This window comes from Danio aesculapii, chromosome 16 (genome assembly GCF_903798145.1).
Source record: "Danio aesculapii chromosome 16, fDanAes4.1, whole genome shotgun sequence".
Taxonomy (NCBI): Eukaryota; Metazoa; Chordata; class Actinopteri; order Cypriniformes; family Danionidae; genus Danio; species Danio aesculapii.
In genome coordinates, this window is record NC_079450.1 from 13,257,583 (window position 1) to 13,277,406 (window position 19,824).

At 35.3% G+C, this 19,824-nt stretch overlaps 1 protein-coding gene across 4 annotated transcripts in view; it reads left to right on the forward strand.

Annotated features, from left to right (window-relative positions):
- The window catches only part of oxr1a (oxidation resistance 1a), a 305,739-nt gene that overhangs the window by 217,296 nt on the left and 68,619 nt on the right, over window positions 1-19,824 (forward strand). For all 4 annotated transcript variants that reach the window (XM_056474694.1, XM_056474693.1, XM_056474695.1 and 1 more), the window contains 2 exons: window positions 6,106-6,213; window positions 10,238-10,354. In XM_056474694.1, the coding sequence (XP_056330669.1) occupies window positions 6,106-6,213; window positions 10,238-10,354 (225 nt within the window). The remainder of the gene's footprint in view (window positions 1-6,105; window positions 6,214-10,237; window positions 10,355-19,824) is intronic.

Here is a 19,824-nt window from a genome sequence, read left to right on the forward strand (position 1 = left end):
TACCGGTTTAAGGCAAGGCAAGTTTATTTATATAGCACATTTCATTCACAGTGGCAATTCAAAGTGCTTTACATAAATAGGAATAAAAAAAACAAGTATAAGAGAAATAAAAACAAATAATAGAAATGGTAAAAATAAAAATAAAATAAAATAAAAGCTGATAAAATGTGTTATAAAAGAATTAAAAGAAGAGAAAAACATAGTAGTGCGATCTGTCGGACGTAGCATAGTGCTCATTCAGTAAAGGCACAGCTAAACAGATGTGTTTCCAGTTTTTTTCCAAATAAAAGTTCCCATATTACCGGTTTACAGCTTTTTTCCAAATATTTTCTTTGTGTTCAACACAATAAAGAAAGTAAAACCGGTTTGAAACAAGTGAAGTGTGAGTAAATACGATATTTTGTCTGTTTTGAGTGAACTATCCATTTAAATGTATAATTTTTAAGGAGGAAAAAACTGAAATGGTATTTTTTAGCAAAACACTCAAATAATTTTTGAAAAATATTTTTCACACTATAATTAAAATGATGGTTTCCTGGTACTGGGTTGTGGCTAGAAGGGCATCCGCTGCATAAATTATATGCCGGAATACTTGGCGGTTCATTCCACTGTGGCGACCCCTGATAAATAAGGGACTAAGCTGAAGTAAAATGAATGAACGAATGAGTTAAAATTATGGTTGATTCTGCTGCTGAGACTGACCTTCTGTTATGCTCTACGTCTACAAACCAGTGTTTTTTAGTCGTTTATTGTAAATAAATGAAAATGAAGAATATACTCTCAATGATTTTTTTCTCCTGTTTTGGCATTTGATCCATCCACAGTTCCCTTTGTGTCACTGGTGTCTTGGAAATGTTGAGATTGTCTAGACTTCTCTGATGTGTCTTTTTTTCCCAAACAGAAGCTACTGGCAAGGGCTGACATCTATATTAGGTGATATTTTTATCTACATCTGCCTTTAGAAAGAGGACGACAGACCTCAGCGGGACTCCCTGCTAAAGTCTGAAATTGAATTAGGAGAAAGAAAACACAAGCGCGAAGGATAGAGCACGTCTAGGCTGTGGAGCAAATCATAAATTCCCCATCTAACAAGAAGCATTAATGTCTAGTGAAGGCTGGTTGTGTTTGCTCTGAAATGAAGCGTCCACAAGCTACGAATAAATAGCCCACGGAAGAGCCGTTTTCAAATGCCTCTCACAGGGAATCAATGTTCTGTGCCAGACAGACGGGATGAAAGGACACCGCTAGCACTGGGACACTGGGAATATCGACTACTGACGTTCCCATCTGGAGACGACTAAAAAACTTCTGTGCAAATTCAGTGTTTTTTTATTTTCTAAGAAAAACAAGCCAGAGAAGTCAGATTCAGAGTGGCTAATGGCATCGGATATGCTAATGCTCTATGCTGTGTGATGTTTGGGAAAGCTCTGTATGATGACGCAAACCATTTCACTCCTAAAGAGACATGTTTATTTTACATTTTATTATGGTGGCTTGAGAAATCCAACACAGTTATACTACATAAACGTATTCTTCCTCCGGCCTCTTCTTCTGAGACTAAGTTCTAAATGCATCTCCTCCTAGACCATTCATACTACAACCACTAAACTTACACCAAACCTCCAAACTGGTCTGACTCGGGTTACTATATCTTTTCCAACTGATCCGACTTATGGTTTTTTGAAAACTGATCCGGAAAATTCAGAAAAGTCCCATTGACTTAACATTGGACCAAAGTTTATGACCTTATAACTTTCCACCAAACTGTCATACAGACTTAAGGTTAAACTCATTTAAGTCAGACTACCAATCTGCCAATCACTGATGACCTTTCAACTTGCTAGCCACACCCTAGCAACCGCTTGCAGCACCTTAGCAACTGTTCCGTAGACGTCCATTGTAAAAAACTGGCATTGACTTTACATGGGACATATTAACAACATACCAATCCACACAGACAATATAATAATCCATACTAGAAACATACTAACAACATACTAACATTTTAATCATACTAGAAACATAGTAACATACTAATCCTACTAACAATATGCAAATTTATGCAAGAAACATGCTAGCAACAAGCCAGTCCATACTAAAAACATGCTAACCTATAGTTATAATGGTTTCAAACTTAAAAACTACTTCAATTATTTACACTTTAAAACTACTTCAAACTTTCAGACGAGGCTTTTTCAAGCCACCATAAAATTTGTCTACGAGCTTTACTTTTCTAGTTTAGGATTGTCCTCATAAGACATCTCTTCTGAAACAGGAATACATACTCTTATTTTAATCCATCCCCCATCATTTAAGCTAATTAAACTTTTATTTAATGTGGCAAATGTATTTGAATTTGAAGAAATTTTCATTTGAAAATACAGTACAATGCATCTCTTCAAAAGCTTTTTCATATCGACATATCTCTTGTTTAATTACATCATGAATAACTACGCTAATTTACTATTTCTACCTGTGGATGCCCAACTCAGATGCCAAAGACCTGTGAAGTGATGATGCTAACCATCCTTAACTCTTCTGATTTTAATTGTAGTGCTATAATCCTTTTGTGAAGTTGCTTCAAAACAATGTAATTGAATTGAATTGAATTAAGGAGCTGGATGTACGAGTCTTCATTAGCTATGTTTCCATCCAAAAATGTGACTTAACTTTATGCGCAAAACTGGATTATCGCATGAACGACATGCAAATAAAGCAGCATTTCCATCCAACGAGTCAAAGCTAACAAAATAGTCACTTCCTGATTAACTGGTGCCAAATATCAAAAGTAAAATCGGAATTTGCTGTGATAAGAGAAGCTGCGTGAATCCTTTCTTTATTTAATAAATGACTTACGCCTCAGAAGGCAATCCTGACACGCAATAAAGGCGCGGTGGCATTCTGGAGGTCATTAGTAATATAATAACACTTATAGTGTGATGGTCAAGGGTTTTAGAATGACCAAAACAACATTTTCGATGTTTTACAGTGTGCTCAGCCTGCTGGTTTGTCCATTCACACACATTTTTTTCATCACATGATCTCCTATAACAAAATCACATGACTTTTTTAGTGCGCATACTGGAATTTCAGTAAAATTGTTTCCATCGTAGTTTATGTGCATCCTTTTTTTATCGAATAAAACGTTTATACTACTCAGTTATGCGCATATGTTTTCAAAATTCCATCAACTGTTTATTTTTTTTTTGTTTGTTTGTTTTTTATGCGCATGTCCAAATTGCACATTAAAATGGGTGGATGGAAACGGAGCTATTGTCAGTATGTTAATTGTAATGAAAACTAAAAGCAAAACGTACTCCATTCATTCATTTTATTTCGGTTTAGTCACTTATTTATCAGGGGTTGCCACAGCGGTACGGGTAGGGCTGGATGATATGGCAAAAATGTATATCATAATATATTTCTTAATTTCGGTCGATACGATATAATTCCGATATCGATATGGACAATATTTAAAAGCCAGGAAAAACTGCCAAGAACGCACACAATGGGTTTTTAATAATAATTTTTAATAATTTTTAATAATAAGAGTACAATAAAAATTTATGTTCACCTTTCATTTGTATTTAGCCTTTACAAACAAGAAATGTGAAATAAACTATAAAATAAATAAAACTCTCAAACTCAGCTTGTTTTTATATATATATATATATATATATATATATATATATATATATATATATATATATATATATATATATATATATATATGTGTATATATATATATATATATATATATATATATATATATATGTATATGTATATATATGTATATATATGTATATATATATATGTGTGTGCAAATGTATTTTTTTATATATATATATATATATATATATATGTATGTGCAAATTTATTTATATATATATATATATATATGCAAATTTATATTGAAGAACCGGAAATGGGTATAAAAATCATATTACCGTTATTGAAAAAAAAATCTATCGCGATATGTATTGATATCGATTATTGTCCAGCCTTAAGGAAGGGCTAAGGGGTAGGATTGGGCCTAAGTTGTGTGTAATGAATATACATTTTTCCAATTATTTCAAGCTCCAAAATAAGATCTTGTGGAGTTTTAAAAATCTCTATTTAGTAAATGACACGGAAAAGAAAACTCTGAATATTTTAGACTTTGCTCAGTGTGAGCTCTTGCATTCAAAGCAAGGCTCCTGATGAATGCTTTTCAAAGCTGAACTACTTTTAACTTCTTGAAAGCTTGCTGTGGTTTCAAGCGAAGACAAAACATGGTGTACGTATATGATGAAGATCTGTCACTTTGTTGACAGGGTCAGTTATCTAAAAATTAAAGTTATTTTACATTTTGGAACGCAACTGGAAATGTTTTCAGTTTCCATATATTTAGGCCTGTCACAATAATCATTATACCGACTTCACATAGACAAGACTTCAGTCCTTTTTGGTGATGCAATATATATATAATGCCCATACATAAAAAAAAAAATTCTAGCAACATTTTAGCTGATTGCGCAACCTCTCTATCTCTAATGGAGGTGTCGGTGTATTTACTAAATTACTATCCTACTTTTTCAGATATCGCAGTCTCTGTTACTCTTTACCTTGCACTTTTTTGTTAACATTTATTATTATTTATTTAGGATATGCGTTTTCACAATCTGATTCCATTTCGTAATTATTAAATTGTTAAAATGACTCCAATTAAATTAAATATTCTTAAGAATAAAATATGTGTCTTTGGAGGAGTGTACTTGCATTGTGATGCTATTATATAGTCATTCTGGCATCATATAATGAGGGGTATAAAATGGTCTTAAAATTACAATAATATTGTTTATCGCAATATATTTCGGTGTAATATATCATACAACAAAAACAGATATCGTGACAGGCCTGCATATTACCGTTTTCCTCCAGGCTAGACTCAATGCTGTGATCTGATGGTCATCCTCACATAATATACAGCAGAACTGTGTGGAATCCTTTACATTAAGATCATGTCTATAATGGTCATCTGACTGTCCTGAGATCTGATGTTTAGATGACTGTAATGAGGGAGAGAAGAGAGGAGAAGGAATTTAGTGTGTCATTGATGTTCATGCAGCAATAAGTTTAACACGGTCTGCAAAAAAAGCAGAAGAATATGTTCACACCACACCACGTTTCTGTTATTTTGTTGTCTTTGCACTTTCTTTCGGTGTCAAACACATTTTGAATTTTAAATTGAACCCTGCTGTTCGCTGTCTGTCACCAGTTTTTTTTAGTGGTCTGCTACACTGTTAACAATTTCCTCTAGAATCTACAGTAACTTACTGGCAGCGGTTTGCTAGTAACTTACTGTAAATCAATTACAACAAAAATACTTTGTTTACATTTACAACACTGTTTATATTGCTGTATACAGTGAGGGAAATAAGTATTAAACATGTCATGTTTTTTCCTGGGAATAATATTTCTATATTATTCCCAGGTATACATGAATATTGTTGACATGAAATCGAACCAGATTTTAGTTAAAACTAAAACAATACACACATAAAAATAAAACAAAACCAAAAAAATCTCTGAAAAAAAATAGGTTATGTGTAATAACAAGGTTATGTGTAATAAAATGATACAAGGAAAAAGTACTGAACTATTGAAATGTATTTAATACTTTATATAAAAGGCTTTTTTGGTGATGGCAGCTTAAAAACGCCTCTCATATGGAGAATGAAGTCACATGAGTTGCTTAGTTTTCCACACACTTCAACAGAGTGTCAAAATCTTGATGGTTCTGTGGGTCTTGTCTATAAAATCTGAGCTTTATTTTGTATTCTCTATTGGATTCAGGTCAGGTGATTGGCTAGGCCATTTTACAGCTTGATTTTCTTTCTTTGAAAGCATTTGAGAGTTTCCTTGGCTATATTTTTATGAAACCCACACAATCAGGGGGAAAACATGAAAACTCCTACACAAAATGCCAACTGGCCCAGCTGGGACTTGAACCGGTGACCTTCTTGCTGTGAGGCCCGTTTAGATTATATTATTTGATTATGTTTTCAGTGTAGGAAATTTCCCTTTGTTTCTAATTGGTTTTTTTTTTGTTTGTTTGTTGTGCAGGTGGAGTCACGGGACACTCTGAACAACATCGCTCTGAAGTTTGACACCACTCCCAATGAACTTGTTCAGCTCAACAAACTCTTCTCCAGAAATGTGGTCCCTGGTCAGGTGTGTATTTTATTTTTCAGACATTTTAGATCTGACCAATGGACTCTATGCACAGCTAAAGTTTTAAAGCCAATGATAAACTTCCAGTGAAAGCTTAATGTGAGTATTTTCAATTTCACAAGGTGGTTTTTACAGCATCGATGTTGTAATGGAATTACAATACATTCAGTTAAATAAACTCAAGCATTTATATAGTTGTTCAAGCGTAAAAAAACAGATGAAAGACCGTTGTAACCACTAGCGCCGTCAGTAGCAACAGGCTAGCGCAGAAATTACATTGAAAATACTGGGGTAAAATAAACTGTCATATTTTAAAGACATGGCGGGGGGGATTGTGATTTATTGCAGTGCTTCTTGTCCGATCTGAGACCCACTTCATATCGTATATCTATCAGGCAGTGAAGGTCGCTGATTTTTAAAGAAATCAGATCTTAAACGTGACAATTTTGTAATGGAAAGACAGTTCACCGAAAGCCGTTGGGCTGCCTGGCTGAAAATTCAAAGTCTGTGTGCATATAGACCATTAACCAAACATTTTCAGTAAAGCCAGTTCTAAATGCCACAAGTTGCCATTGATTAAAACCTAAACCTGTTTTTGATTTGTTGTAAATTTAAATGTTTATTTTATTATATTTTTAATTCAATTAGTTTGATCTTTTATTTGATTTATTTATTTATATATATATTTTTTATTTATTTTGTTTTATTTTTCATTTTATATCATTTAATTTTGTTTTTATTTTATTTGTTTATTTATTTTATTTTTATTGTTATTTTTTTTATTTATTTATTTATTTTGGCACAAGTTGCCATTGATTCAAAGCTAATCCCGTTTTTGTTTTGTTGTAAATGAAAATTTTATTTTTATTTTCATTTCATTTATTTTTTTTATTTTAGTTTATTGTTTTTATTTAGATGTATTTTTCATTTTATTTTATTAATTTTATTCATCTTCTTTTTAACTTAGTCCCTTTATTCTTGCTGTGAGGCGATTATTCTACCCACTGTGCCACCGTGCTGCATATTTTATTTAATTTTTCATTTTATTTAATTTTATTTTTAATTTCCTTTTATTTATTTGTTTATTTAATTTTATTTTGCCACAAGTTGCCATTGGTTGAAATTAAATATTTTTCAAAACTTCAAAAGCTTTGCTGCCAAATCCATTTGATTACATGAGTACAAACATTGCAAATGTCATTTAGCATTGACCGCAGCATTCAAAACATCACTCTCTGTACTAAACTCACAGCAGCATTTCTCTTCAGACTTTCATTACGACGCTTCACTCCCTCGCCATTAGATCTCTGCCAGGCGTTAGACAAAGAATCAATCGCTCACTGTTTAATATAGTGCAACAGCATATCAATTATTGGCTGATATGACATTTAACCAGATGATGTCTCTCAGATAGATATAGTGATTAATGACTTCTCTCTTCCAGGCAGAGCTCGAGCACTTATGAAAGATCTCTTGCTAAACAGCGTTGCTTCATCATCTCCTCACAAATGAGTGTTAAGCAAAGCTGAAGTCAGGATGGTTGATATGCACATGGCAGCGAGTGCAGTAATGAGAGGGTAATAGACAGAGTCAGGCACTGGAGATGCCCATGGCTGCCTGATGCAGTACAGCTGAAGGGCTCTCAGTGTGGGTCACGTGGGTAAACTCTGCGGTTCTTCCATTAGTTTAGTACTTCACAGTGTTTGGACTGCTGAACATGCCCTCCGCATGGACTATACTGGCTGCAACTCAACACCAGAAGAGCCCTGTTTACTGCTCTGAGATCTGAGGTGCACCAGGAGAGATGGTCTGAGTAATGAGTTTAACTTTAAGACTTGGTTTGAAACTTTGTCAGACATGGGAGTGTTTAAAATAATAAGTGATGGTGATGCAGAACAACTTTGGAACTGATTGGAAATGGTTAGTTTTTTACTGGTTGATAGGTTGTTTGGTTGGTTGTTTTATCTTTTGATAGCCTTAATTAAAATAAGTCTAAGATGAAATTCAGTATCAAATTATCTATACCTCATTTTTGTATTTATTTGTTTATTTATTTTCTTGTTATTTTTTTAGATCCTCTAGAAAAGAATCGAAAGAAAGAAAAAAAATAAACAAAACAATTAAATAAATAAGTAAAAAATAGGTTTATATATATATATAGATACATACATACATACACAGTTGAGGTCAGAATTATATCCCCCCCCCCCCCCCCCCCTCCACTTTTTTTTTTTTTCCTTCTTGAATATTTTCCAAATCATGTTTAACAGAGCGAGGAAATTTTCGGAGTATTTCTGATAATATTTTTTTCTTCTGGAGAAAGTCTTATTTGTTTCGTTTTTTTTGGCGAGAATAAAAGCAGTTTTTAGTTTTTTAAAATCCATTTTAAGGTCAACGTTTTTAACCCCTTTAAGCTATATATTTATTCGGTAGTCTACAGAACAAACTATTGTTAAACAAAAACTTGCCTAATTACCCTAACCTGCCTACTTAACCTAATTAACCTAGTTAAGCCTTTAAATGTCACTTTAAGCTGTAAAGAATTCTCTTGAAAATTATCTAGTCAAATATTATTTACTGTCATCATCTGTTCTCCATGTTAAACAGAAATTGGGGGGAAAAATAAAAAGGGGGGCTAATAATTCAGGGGGGCTAATAATTCTGACTTCAACTGCATATATATATATATATATATATTTATTTTTCTTGTTTATTTTTTGCAGATCCTTTACAAAAGATCCGAAAGAAAGAAAATCTAGGTTGAAAAAATACACAAAACAATGAAATAAATAAAAATAAATAAATAGTTTATAATTATATATAAATATATAAATCGTTTTTCTTGTTTACCTTTTGCAGTGCTCACCAGTTAGCATAATGTCTTTCAAGTACAATCCCTCCCCTGTCGTCCAAAGCAACACCTCCTGAACTCACGAAAATGCACATTAAATATGACAGTGACCCACTAGATCATGTCATTCGCCAGTTAGAAAGGTTGATGGTACTTTATAATACCACAATTACAAACAAGAAAACTGTATCATATCTAGCATGATTTAGTTGTGTGGTTAGCAAGCAAAACTTGTCATCACTCTATCAGTCTCGCTCTCCCACACGCGCTGTCCCAAATCGACTATTGTATGCTTAGTGGTTGGCCACTAAACCACATGCTACATGCTATTTCAGACCGAATATTCAGAGTAACATGGTAAACAATATAGGGAGCGCGTCACAGGCTGTCAATGTTCAAAAATGAACCAATGTGAATATAAAACCAACTTCAGCTCAGTAAAGCAGGCTAGGCGTACTAACGCCATTAATTTCTGTTTTGCTGTTAAACTAAAAAAAAATCTACATTATGTCCCTTATGAAACTGAAAATTGTCTCATGTATCGTTTGCCGGAAGATTTCAGTTGCTGAGCAACACTTTTGTGTTTATAACCCATTCATAACACAACCCAATCTACATCAGCTTTGTGTGACTAAAATAGTTTTAAAACAGAACATTACCTGTCTAAAAAAAATACTTCAGCCATGGTGTCGTCCTTCCTCCAGCATGCAAAAATAACTTCAATATTGATTCAGGATTTTAAAAAGTTTTGATTCAGAATTAGTTTTTAACGCTGTCACTCGTGTCCATGTGACCGCGGCCTGTGTGAACGTGCATTGGTGGATCTGCACGAACGGGTGCGCAGTTGTACGAATCTACATTTGCTGACAGTTTGAGCTACTTATCAGAATTATGGGAATTATCGGCCTGACAATTTTTATTTGGATGAAAATTTTTTTTTGTTTTATGCCTCACCCAGAATATAAAAATACAAATAAATACATTTAGATCATTTAATTTAATCAATACTATTGGAATGTGAAGAGACTTTCAACCAGCACACCAAAAAATGTTTCTGAAGACAATCACCTACTGCACCTTTTAATGGAAGGCTATCTTATATACAGCTTTTTATTATTATTATGCATCCATGCATTCAGTCGCTGGCGCATTACTTTGTGATCGTGTTTGCAGGTCCTGTATGTTCCAGATCCGGAGTACGTGTCCAGTGCGGGCAGCTCTCCCTCCTTCAGTCCCAGCAGCCCTCTCTCTCCCACATCATCCGAAGCTGACCTGGAGAAAGTCACCACGGTATGTGACATTTCCCTCTTCACACCGTATAGCCTCAGCGTTTAACCTGTGCTCTAGAGGGACTATGAGCGTCGCATGCAGTCACACATTGGGTTTTTCCAGAATCAAAGCTCTGTGTGAACGTAGCTTTTGTGTCTGGGCTACAGGAATCATGTGAAAGGGCAATGAGATGCTGCTGTTCATTGTTAGTCAGGAACCATGGCACTTTGTTTACCGTCTGCTGATAAAAGGAATGCCAGTCTGGCAGAAAAGCTCTCTGTCAGTCAGTATGTTGTCTAGTTATTTGCATTTTTGTCTGTCAAGGCTAAATAAAGGTCTTAAAGGTTTTTAGATGTTAGTATTAGTATGTTAGTCTTCGAGGATATCTGTAAGTTAGTGTGGTACAAAACAATGACAATTTGAGTTTAGAAGATATAAAACTGATATAAACATGTAAAACTTGTAGTTTGTCATTAAATGGATCAGTTTTTTTTATTTACGTCACCTCATACTTTAGTTTTTCATCAAATCTTGACCAATCAAATGCTCTCCAGTATTTAACATGCCCCTCCCCCTTCTCGTTTGCTTTTCATTTGATTTGCTTGAGCTCAACCACTCTCCCTGACAGAGGTGTGATGAAACAAAACGCTATTGGCTGCTTTTTTAAAAAAGGGGAGGAGCTACTATGTCCTGCCCTCTTTCGTTTTTCAGTTGTGACAAAGAGCTTTGAATCACCAAGAGGCGACACTCAATAGAACGTTCCATTGCAACAGCAGCGCCCAGCGATTCCACCATTCTGGAGTGAAAGCGATTGGCTGTCCATTGGATCTTATTGCTGTTGCGATAGCAAGCAGCTGCTTTGTTTTTTATTTATTCATTTAAAAAGCGCATCAAAGTTGAAATACAACCTGAAAGACAACAATACAACACTTACAATCATAGACTGGTGATTATCAGCACTTTTAATAGTTAAATTTTTAATATATTAAACATACTTGTTTTCTTGAAACTGTCACTTTTAGGTGAAATTACTTTAAATTACTTTAATTTAATAGTTTACGCTCTGGCATAATACATATTAATACTGACATGTTAAGTTAAATTAACATGACTTTCAAAATGGGATGTTGATAACATTAACCGTACTTTTTGTTGGAGTATTATATTTTTATAGTACATAGTGTTTTTCCAGTGTTGTCTGTTAAAAAAAGACTATTAAAGTTTTTATTTAAGAAATATGGAATTTTCCTTCCAAAATGGCCACTGTGTAACACTAGTGGCATCTAGTGGTGGGGTTGGGGGAAGATGCGTGTGAACTGAAGAGCGGGGGTGAAGGTGCGTGCGAACTGGGGAGCAGGTATGAAGATGGTTGCGCGTTGGTGCGCATGGGGACTAAACCAAAAAGCTGTGGTGTGGGGTGGGGGGGTGGGGGGGATTCCGGGAGTTTTCCGGGAGACCGAACAATACGGGAGGTTGGCGGGAGAAGGGTCTGAAAAACAGGAGTGTTGGCAGGTATGGATGCAGTTCGGTGGCAAGCAATCGTAATGTAAAAGTCCACCGCTTGAGAGGAGTCCAGAGAACACGGTCCTGTGAACTTTGGTTCTGACCACAGTTGTTCCCAAGGGTTTTAATATTGCGGTCACTGGATTTCCAGATAGTTACAATGTTTTCTTACAGGTACATACATTAAAAAAAAGTTACTGGCAAGTTACTGATGTGCATTAATGTTATATATGTTTTGTTTTGTTTTTTAAAGCGGGAATCTCATGCGACAATACAAAACAGTATTGCTGCTTCAGGATATTTCAGACATATGGACGTATTGGATAAGCGGAGCAAAGCCACACCACGCGCAACAACTTGATCTTCCATAGTTAAATGAATTTGATAAAAGGCGTGCAACATTTTATTTTTGTGGAAAGTAAGTGATTTGCTGATATGCTGCAATGGCTCTTTTATATATGAGATCAATGAAGCGAATTTTGACGCTTTGTGAAGGCGGACAGCGTTGTCGCCAGGGCGGCCAGAGCGAACTTGAACTTTCGCCGCCTTCAGTCTAAACGTACAGATAGTTTGCTGCCAGGGAAAGGTGAGAGGAGGAGCACAAAAATAAAACCCCGCCCCCCTACTCAATAATCTGTTTCAGTTGGGAATACGTTGTCATACTGAATTAAAGGTCTGCAGCAACTTCTGCTTCACACATACTTTAAACAAGGCCAGTATGGAAAAAAAGAGTAAAAATTATCTAAAAGTATGGGGTGACGCAGTAGAGCTGTCGCATTACAGCAAGAAGGTCCCTGGTTCAAGTCTTGGCCCCCGTTCAGTTGACATTTCTGTGTGGAGTTTGCATGTTCTCCTCGTGTTTGGATGGGTTTCCTACAGGTGCTCCAGTTTCCCCCACAAGTCCAAAGACATGCAAAGTAAGCTAAATTGGCCATAGTGTATGTGTGTGAGTGAGTGTGTGTATGGGTGTTTCCCAGTGATGGGTTGCAGCTGGAAGGGCATTCGCTGCATAAAACATGTGCTAGAGAAGTTGGTGGTTCATTCCACTGTGGCGACCCCTGATTAATAAAGGAACCAAGCTGAAAAGAAAATTAATGAATGATCTAAAAGTATGCATGGATTGCTAGAAGTAAGACATTCATATGATGCTTCCCTTTAAATGAATATAGCTCTCTGGTGCCATTAAACAGATGTCAGATTAGAGAAATGAGCATTAAACCATCTGACCACAGTAAATGTGCTTGCAATATTTGTTTGGTAATTACACGTCGCACCTTTAAATTCTTCAAATATAATGCTGTTGATATAATACTAGTTACCGAATAAGAACAGATGGAGACATAAAATATTTATACAATATAAACGGGTGTTCTTCTGCAAATTTGCTTTTGAGCTGCTCTGAGATCACCTGGCTGAGGGCTGTGCTTTTTCACTGTCAAATGTGAATATTTACACACACTCTGTAATCAAATACCTGTTGCGAACTGTGCTTTCTTGTCCTCGTTCTTAGAATTTCATCTAAATTATTAAGAAATGAGCCGGTGTGGTGAACAGGACAGAGCTGAGACAAAAATTCATTATTTAAATGGGAAAGTGTTGCTTTAGTTTATTAAATCATGCTATTTCATTCATTCATTCATTTTCCTTCGGCTTAGTCTCTTTTTTAGAGGACGCCACAGCGGAATGAACCGCCAAATATTCCAGCATATATTTTACGCAGCGGATGCCCTTCCAGCTGCAGCCAAGTATGGGGAAACACTCATTCACAAACACAGTTTAGTTTATTCAATTCACTTATATCGCATGCCTTGGGAATATAGGGGAAACCTGAGCCCCCAGAGGAAACCCACGCCAACACGGGGTGAACATACAAACTCCACACAGAAATGCCAACTCATCCAGCCAGGACTTGAACCAGCGACATTTTTACTGTGAGGTGACAATAATAACCAATGAGCCACCACTATTTTAATGTTTTATAAAAGTAAAAACTAAAAGCCAAACAGATATATTTTTTGGTAATATAAATATAGAGTTATAGAGATTTTCAGTCTCTATATGCACAGTGTTCACACAAAATATCTAAGCTTTTTTTGGACTTGATAGCAAAAATCATCAGACATTCAAAATGGCTTTAATTAGCAATGCTCTGAAATAAAAATTCTGGGCTGATATCGAAAATTTGCATTGCTCTCAGCTGAAAACCGAAATTAAAAATTATTTGTAATAATTGTTTATTATATTAAATTTAGTGTTGGGCCGTTATCGGCGTTAACGTGCTGCGTTAACGCGAGACTCTTATTGGACGATGAAAAAAAAATATCGCCGTTAATCTATTCTCACAGTTGGGTTAGGAGCTGGGTCTATTCTACGCAAGCTATGATGACTTTCACCTTGATAATTTAGCGTGGATGTGTACCTGGCCGAATTGCACTGTAGGTGGCGAGAACGAGTCTTCGAACCTGTGTGTATTCCTATTTTGTAATGACCATGTCAGACGTGTCGTGCTAACATGGATGCAGTTCACTAGAGTGAATCTGATCAATGTTAGCTCCACATCTAACTATCAGGCACCTGTAGAGGTAATGCGTTCGAGTAAAACATATACAAATAAAATGGACTGGGTGCTTTTAAAATGATTGACGGCAAATGAAAGTCAAACCGGTGAGCCGTCTGACATAAAAAAAAAAAGTGCCCTTCTGAATCAAATCGGCAGGATGCCTTCTGGGTCTTTTACTCACTTCGAAGACAATATTGACCATGCTTACATGGACATACGAAATCTAGTTATTTGCCTTAATAGACAATAATATAATTAAGGTATTTAAGTCAAGTGCTTTCATGTAAGAGTTTCCTGTAATTTTGGGTGACTTTAACTGCAGTTCGGCAGTTTCACATTCACTCATGAACATTTCATTCATGCCCCCGTGACAAACTGGGGTATTAGATGCAAATAAGGAGTAAGGACTGGTGAGAGTGTTATGGAATTTTAAACGCGCGTCAAATGGAAAAAAAAAACTTTCGCATTTTGCGGTGTGCGCGCGCGCATGCAATCCTTTACTGACAGCCGTCTGTGTGGATTTTGTCGGGAAATATGGCAAAAAGTCCTACATGACGGCAATAATTTGATTGCGGTGTTTACTTCAATAATGCCACCAATATATGCATACTCAACCTCTTAATTCCATTTCTGTTTATTTCAGTTATGACGTTAGTCGGATTAAGGTAATCAAAAATCACTGTTTCGAGCTTATGTAGGTCTACTGTTCAAAATTCATGTTTAACTGAATAAACAGTTAGTAAACACAAGTACATCTTACTCAACATAATTTATTTTCATCACCAATTATCATAGTAGAACAGTTTCTCAAGCAGTTTGTGATGCATTTTGGAAACAGGAGATGAGCCCCTGGTCTAATGCGCCACCTGGCTTGAGAAACCCGTTCTCAAAGACTTATTATTTGGGTAGCACACACATTCTGAATGCCTTAGGCAGAATTCAAATGAACCATATTAATCTAGATTAATTCCAAGATTACAGTGAGATTAATCTAGATTAAAAAATTAATCTATGCCCACCTGTAATAAAATTATCGTTTGCATGTGAATGATTGTATTGCAGGTGGTTTGATGATATTTGAAAAATGTAGCATTGCAATATTTTGTTATGCTGCGATATATATTGGACTATGAGCACAGTTTCAACAGATTACTTGAATATGTCTATTTGGAAAGAATATATAATTTTAGATCGATTGGGAGGGTTCTGTGAGGGAGTGTATCTAATAAAAAATCTATGTGCATAGATAAATACAATAAATAAATACAAATGAAATAAACTGTGTTTTGTGTTTTCCAAGGAGTCCTAACAGTATTCAGGAACAGTAATGAAATAATCAAATAAAAATATTTAGCAAAGTCTAAATTTTTTAAAATAATTAAATAAAATTAATAGCTATTAACGTCACAAATTTTACAATTTCTTAGGACTGGATGCTGTTAGAAATCCTCATACAGTTACAGATTCAAAAACACATGCAAATTATACATTATAATCCAAACTCAACATTGCATATCCTGTGATGTGACTATTGTGATCACATTGCGATATCGATGCTGAAACGATATTGTGCAGCCCTAGTTTGAACCTAAAATCTTTACTTTAGTCTTGGGAAGAAAAGTTAATCTGAATCGCTATAATGACATACAGTGGGGAAAATTAGCATTCAACACATCATCATTTTTTCAGAAACCATATTTCTAAAGGTGCGGTTGACTTGAAATTTTCTCAGGATATTGATAACAACCAAAGAAATACATATGTGCAATGAAAACAAATCTAACTAGTTTACAAATTAAGTTATGAGTAATCAAAAGAAATGACACAGGGGAAAAAAATGTAACACATGAAAAAAGGGAGGTGTAGAAAGGCAGTGAAAGCTCAGACAGCAGCTGAAATATCTCAGTAGTTCTTCAGCAACCCTCTGCCCTTCATCATTGTACATTAATATTAGCTGCTTCGCTCCAACATCTACATTATTAGAATTATGAAGATGTAACCAGGGTGGACATTTCAGCAAGACAATGATCCAAAACGCATTCAAGGAAACTCTCAAATGCTTTCAGAGAAAGAAAATCAAGCTGTAGAATGGTCCAGCCAATCACCCGACTTGAATCCAATAGAGAATCCAAAATAAAGATCAGATTTGATGGACGAGACCCACAGAACCATCAAGATTTTGACACTCTGTTGAAGTCTGTGAAAAAATCACACCTGAGCAGTTGCATGTTACTTTCTTCTCTATATGAGAGGCGTCTTTGAATATAAATAATATTGATGAAAAGTTAATGGGCAAATTGCAACATTGCGATTGGGTAATTTTTTGAAGTTAGTAAAACAGAATAATCTACTTATCACCCAGCTTCAGAGATCTCTGTGTTACCTGCAGTTTATGTGCTGAACTTGTGTTTTGCAGTAAAAGGTTAAATCTTCTGCATGTTACCATGAGAAGGTTGTACCTCACTGCTCCTCTGGTCTCCATAGTGATAGTGTGACGGTGCCGTTTGCCAACCTGCTGCCGTGTGCATTCAGCCGCTGCCTTTCCTTTTTTCACACGTTTCTATTTGGACGTTCCTCTGGGACAGGAACGCTGTGATCAGTCTAGCAGTCTGAGACAGGTGCTGCTCTGGGAATGAGGAGGACTCTTGACCTCCTCCATAATCCAATAGACACAACTGTGGATGCTTGACATAAAGGCACCAAAATGTAATACTCTATGCTCTATTTAAGACTGCATAAGCTTTGTAAGAAAATGCATTGAATAAAGCAATACATGTGTGCTGTGTGTACAGTGTATATGGATGGATGGTTCAGACAGACAGACCGACCGACCTTAACCCTAAACACTAAATACCCCTAACACTAAACAACCCTAGACACTAAACCCTAACACTAAATAACCCTAGACACTAAACCCTAACACTAAATAACCCTAGACTCTAAACCCCAACACTAAATAACCCTAGACTCTAAACCCTAACACTAAATAACCATAGACACTAAACCCTAACACTAAATAACCCTAGACACTAAACCCTAACACTAAATAACCCTAGACACTAAACCCTAACACTAAATAACCCTAGACTCTAAACCCCAACACTAAATAACCCTAGACTCTAAACCCTAACACTAAATAACCCTAGACACTAAACCCTAACACTAAATAACCCTAGACTCTAAACCCTAACACTAAATAACCCTAGACACTAAACCCTAACACTAAATAACCCTAGACTCTAAACCCTAACACTAAATAACCCTAGACACTAAACCCTAACACTAAATAACCCTAGACTCTAAACCCTAACACTAAATAACCCTAGACACTAAACCCTAACACTAAATAACCCTAAACCATAACACCAAATAACCCTAACCTTAACACCAAATAACCCTAAACCTTAACACCAAATAACCCTAAACCTTAACACCAAATAACCCTAAACCTTAACACCAAATAACCCTAAACCTTGACACCAAATAATCCTAAACTTTGACACCAAATAACACTAAACCCTAAACCCTATATAACCCTCATAAGCGCCCCCTGTGGGGTGAATTCCAGCTAAGGCTTGGCACTTCTTTGCAGGATTGAACTCTAGATAGATAAACACACGGATGGATGGATGGATGGATGGATGGATGGATGAATGTTTCAGATTAACTTAATATATATTGGGTATTTATTTTAAATTTGTATGGCTTTTTATGGAATATGATTATAATAGATAGACAGACGGACGGATGGATGGAAAGTTGTTCTGTTTCTCTAGATTAACTGGATATATTGGGTATTTTTATGGCTTTTGTTATGGAGATGGATGGATGGGTGGATATTTCAGATTATCTGGATATATTGGGTATTTATTTTAATTTTTTATGGCTTTTCTATAAAGATAGAATATGACAGGCAGGTAGGCTGATAGTTGTTCTGTTTCTCTAGATTAACTGGATATATTGGGTATTTTTATGGCTTTGTTATGGAGATGGATGGATGGATGGATGGATGGATGGATGGATGGATGGATTATCTGAATATATTGGGTATAAATTTTTTATGGCTTATTTATAGAGATAGATAGATAGATAGATAGATAGATAGATAGATAGATAGATAGATAGATAGATAGATAGATAGATAGATAGATAGATAGATAGATAGATAGATAGATAGATAGATAGATAGATAGATAGATAGATAGATAGATAGAAAAAATGTGTTGATAAAATGTTAAGGAGTTTTTAAAAAGGGTTATAGTTAACTAAATATAATTAATAATTAATTTAATTGAATGAATAGCAAATTAGTGATAACAAAATTAACAAAAATGCTAAACAAAATGATTAACTATTAATTAAAATTACAATCAATCAGAAAATGTTAAATAAAAATTATTTTATTTAATAAAATTTTTAATTATTATTATTATTTATTAAATATACTTATTTATTATATATAATTAATATCAACTAGGCTTCACGGTGGCGCAGTGGGTAGCACGTTCGCCTCACAGCAAGAAGGTCGTTGGTTTGAGCCTCGGCTGGGTCAGTTGGCATTTCTGTGTGGAGTTTGCAGGTTCTCCCCGTGTAGTGTGTGAATAGTGTGCATGAATATTTCCCAGGGATGGGTAAAACATATGCTGGATAAGTTGGCGGATCATTCCGCTCTGGCGACCCCAGATTAATAAAGGGACTAATCCTAAAAGAAAATGAATGAATGAATTAAGGAATGAATTAAGGAATAATATCAACTAATTTCAAGTTAATAAAATAACAACTTTACAAAGTATAGGGTATAAAATGGATATTAATTTTCTGATTTCATTATTTAATTATTTCATATTAAGTATTAAATTAATGTGTATATCTTCTAATGCATTCATGTCTTTGTTTTAGAGCAAATAGATAACCTTAGGACCAACATATGGATACTAAACCCCCCCAAATGGGGTTATTCTTTGTTACAGGTGGACTTTAAAAGTCTGTGTAGTTTGCTAGGTTTTCTTCAGTGTTTCTTGTCCTCCGCAGTTTTCCACCAGAGACACAGCAGGGCGAGCATAAGCTAGACATGGTTTTGTGAAAAGTGAAAATAAAGCACTTGAGTAAAGCAAACAGCTCTTTTTCCCAGACTGTAACAATCTTTTAATTACAGAGCCCTTATTGCAGCACTATAGAGTGGGCTTGTATTAATTATTAAAGCAGATGCCCTGGCATGTTTGTGTGTAATGAAGAGCAATAGTGAACGCTGACCACTGGGTGCAGTTTATTTGCTTGGGAAAAAGTATCTCTCTTTCTCTCTCTTGCTGTAATGTGTCCTGAGGCAGTGTTTATATTAGCCAGAAACTAGCAGTTACCGGTTGACCAATTTGTGAACATCTGTTTGATTGATGTCTATATATTTTAAGTGATTTTAATTCACTTATAA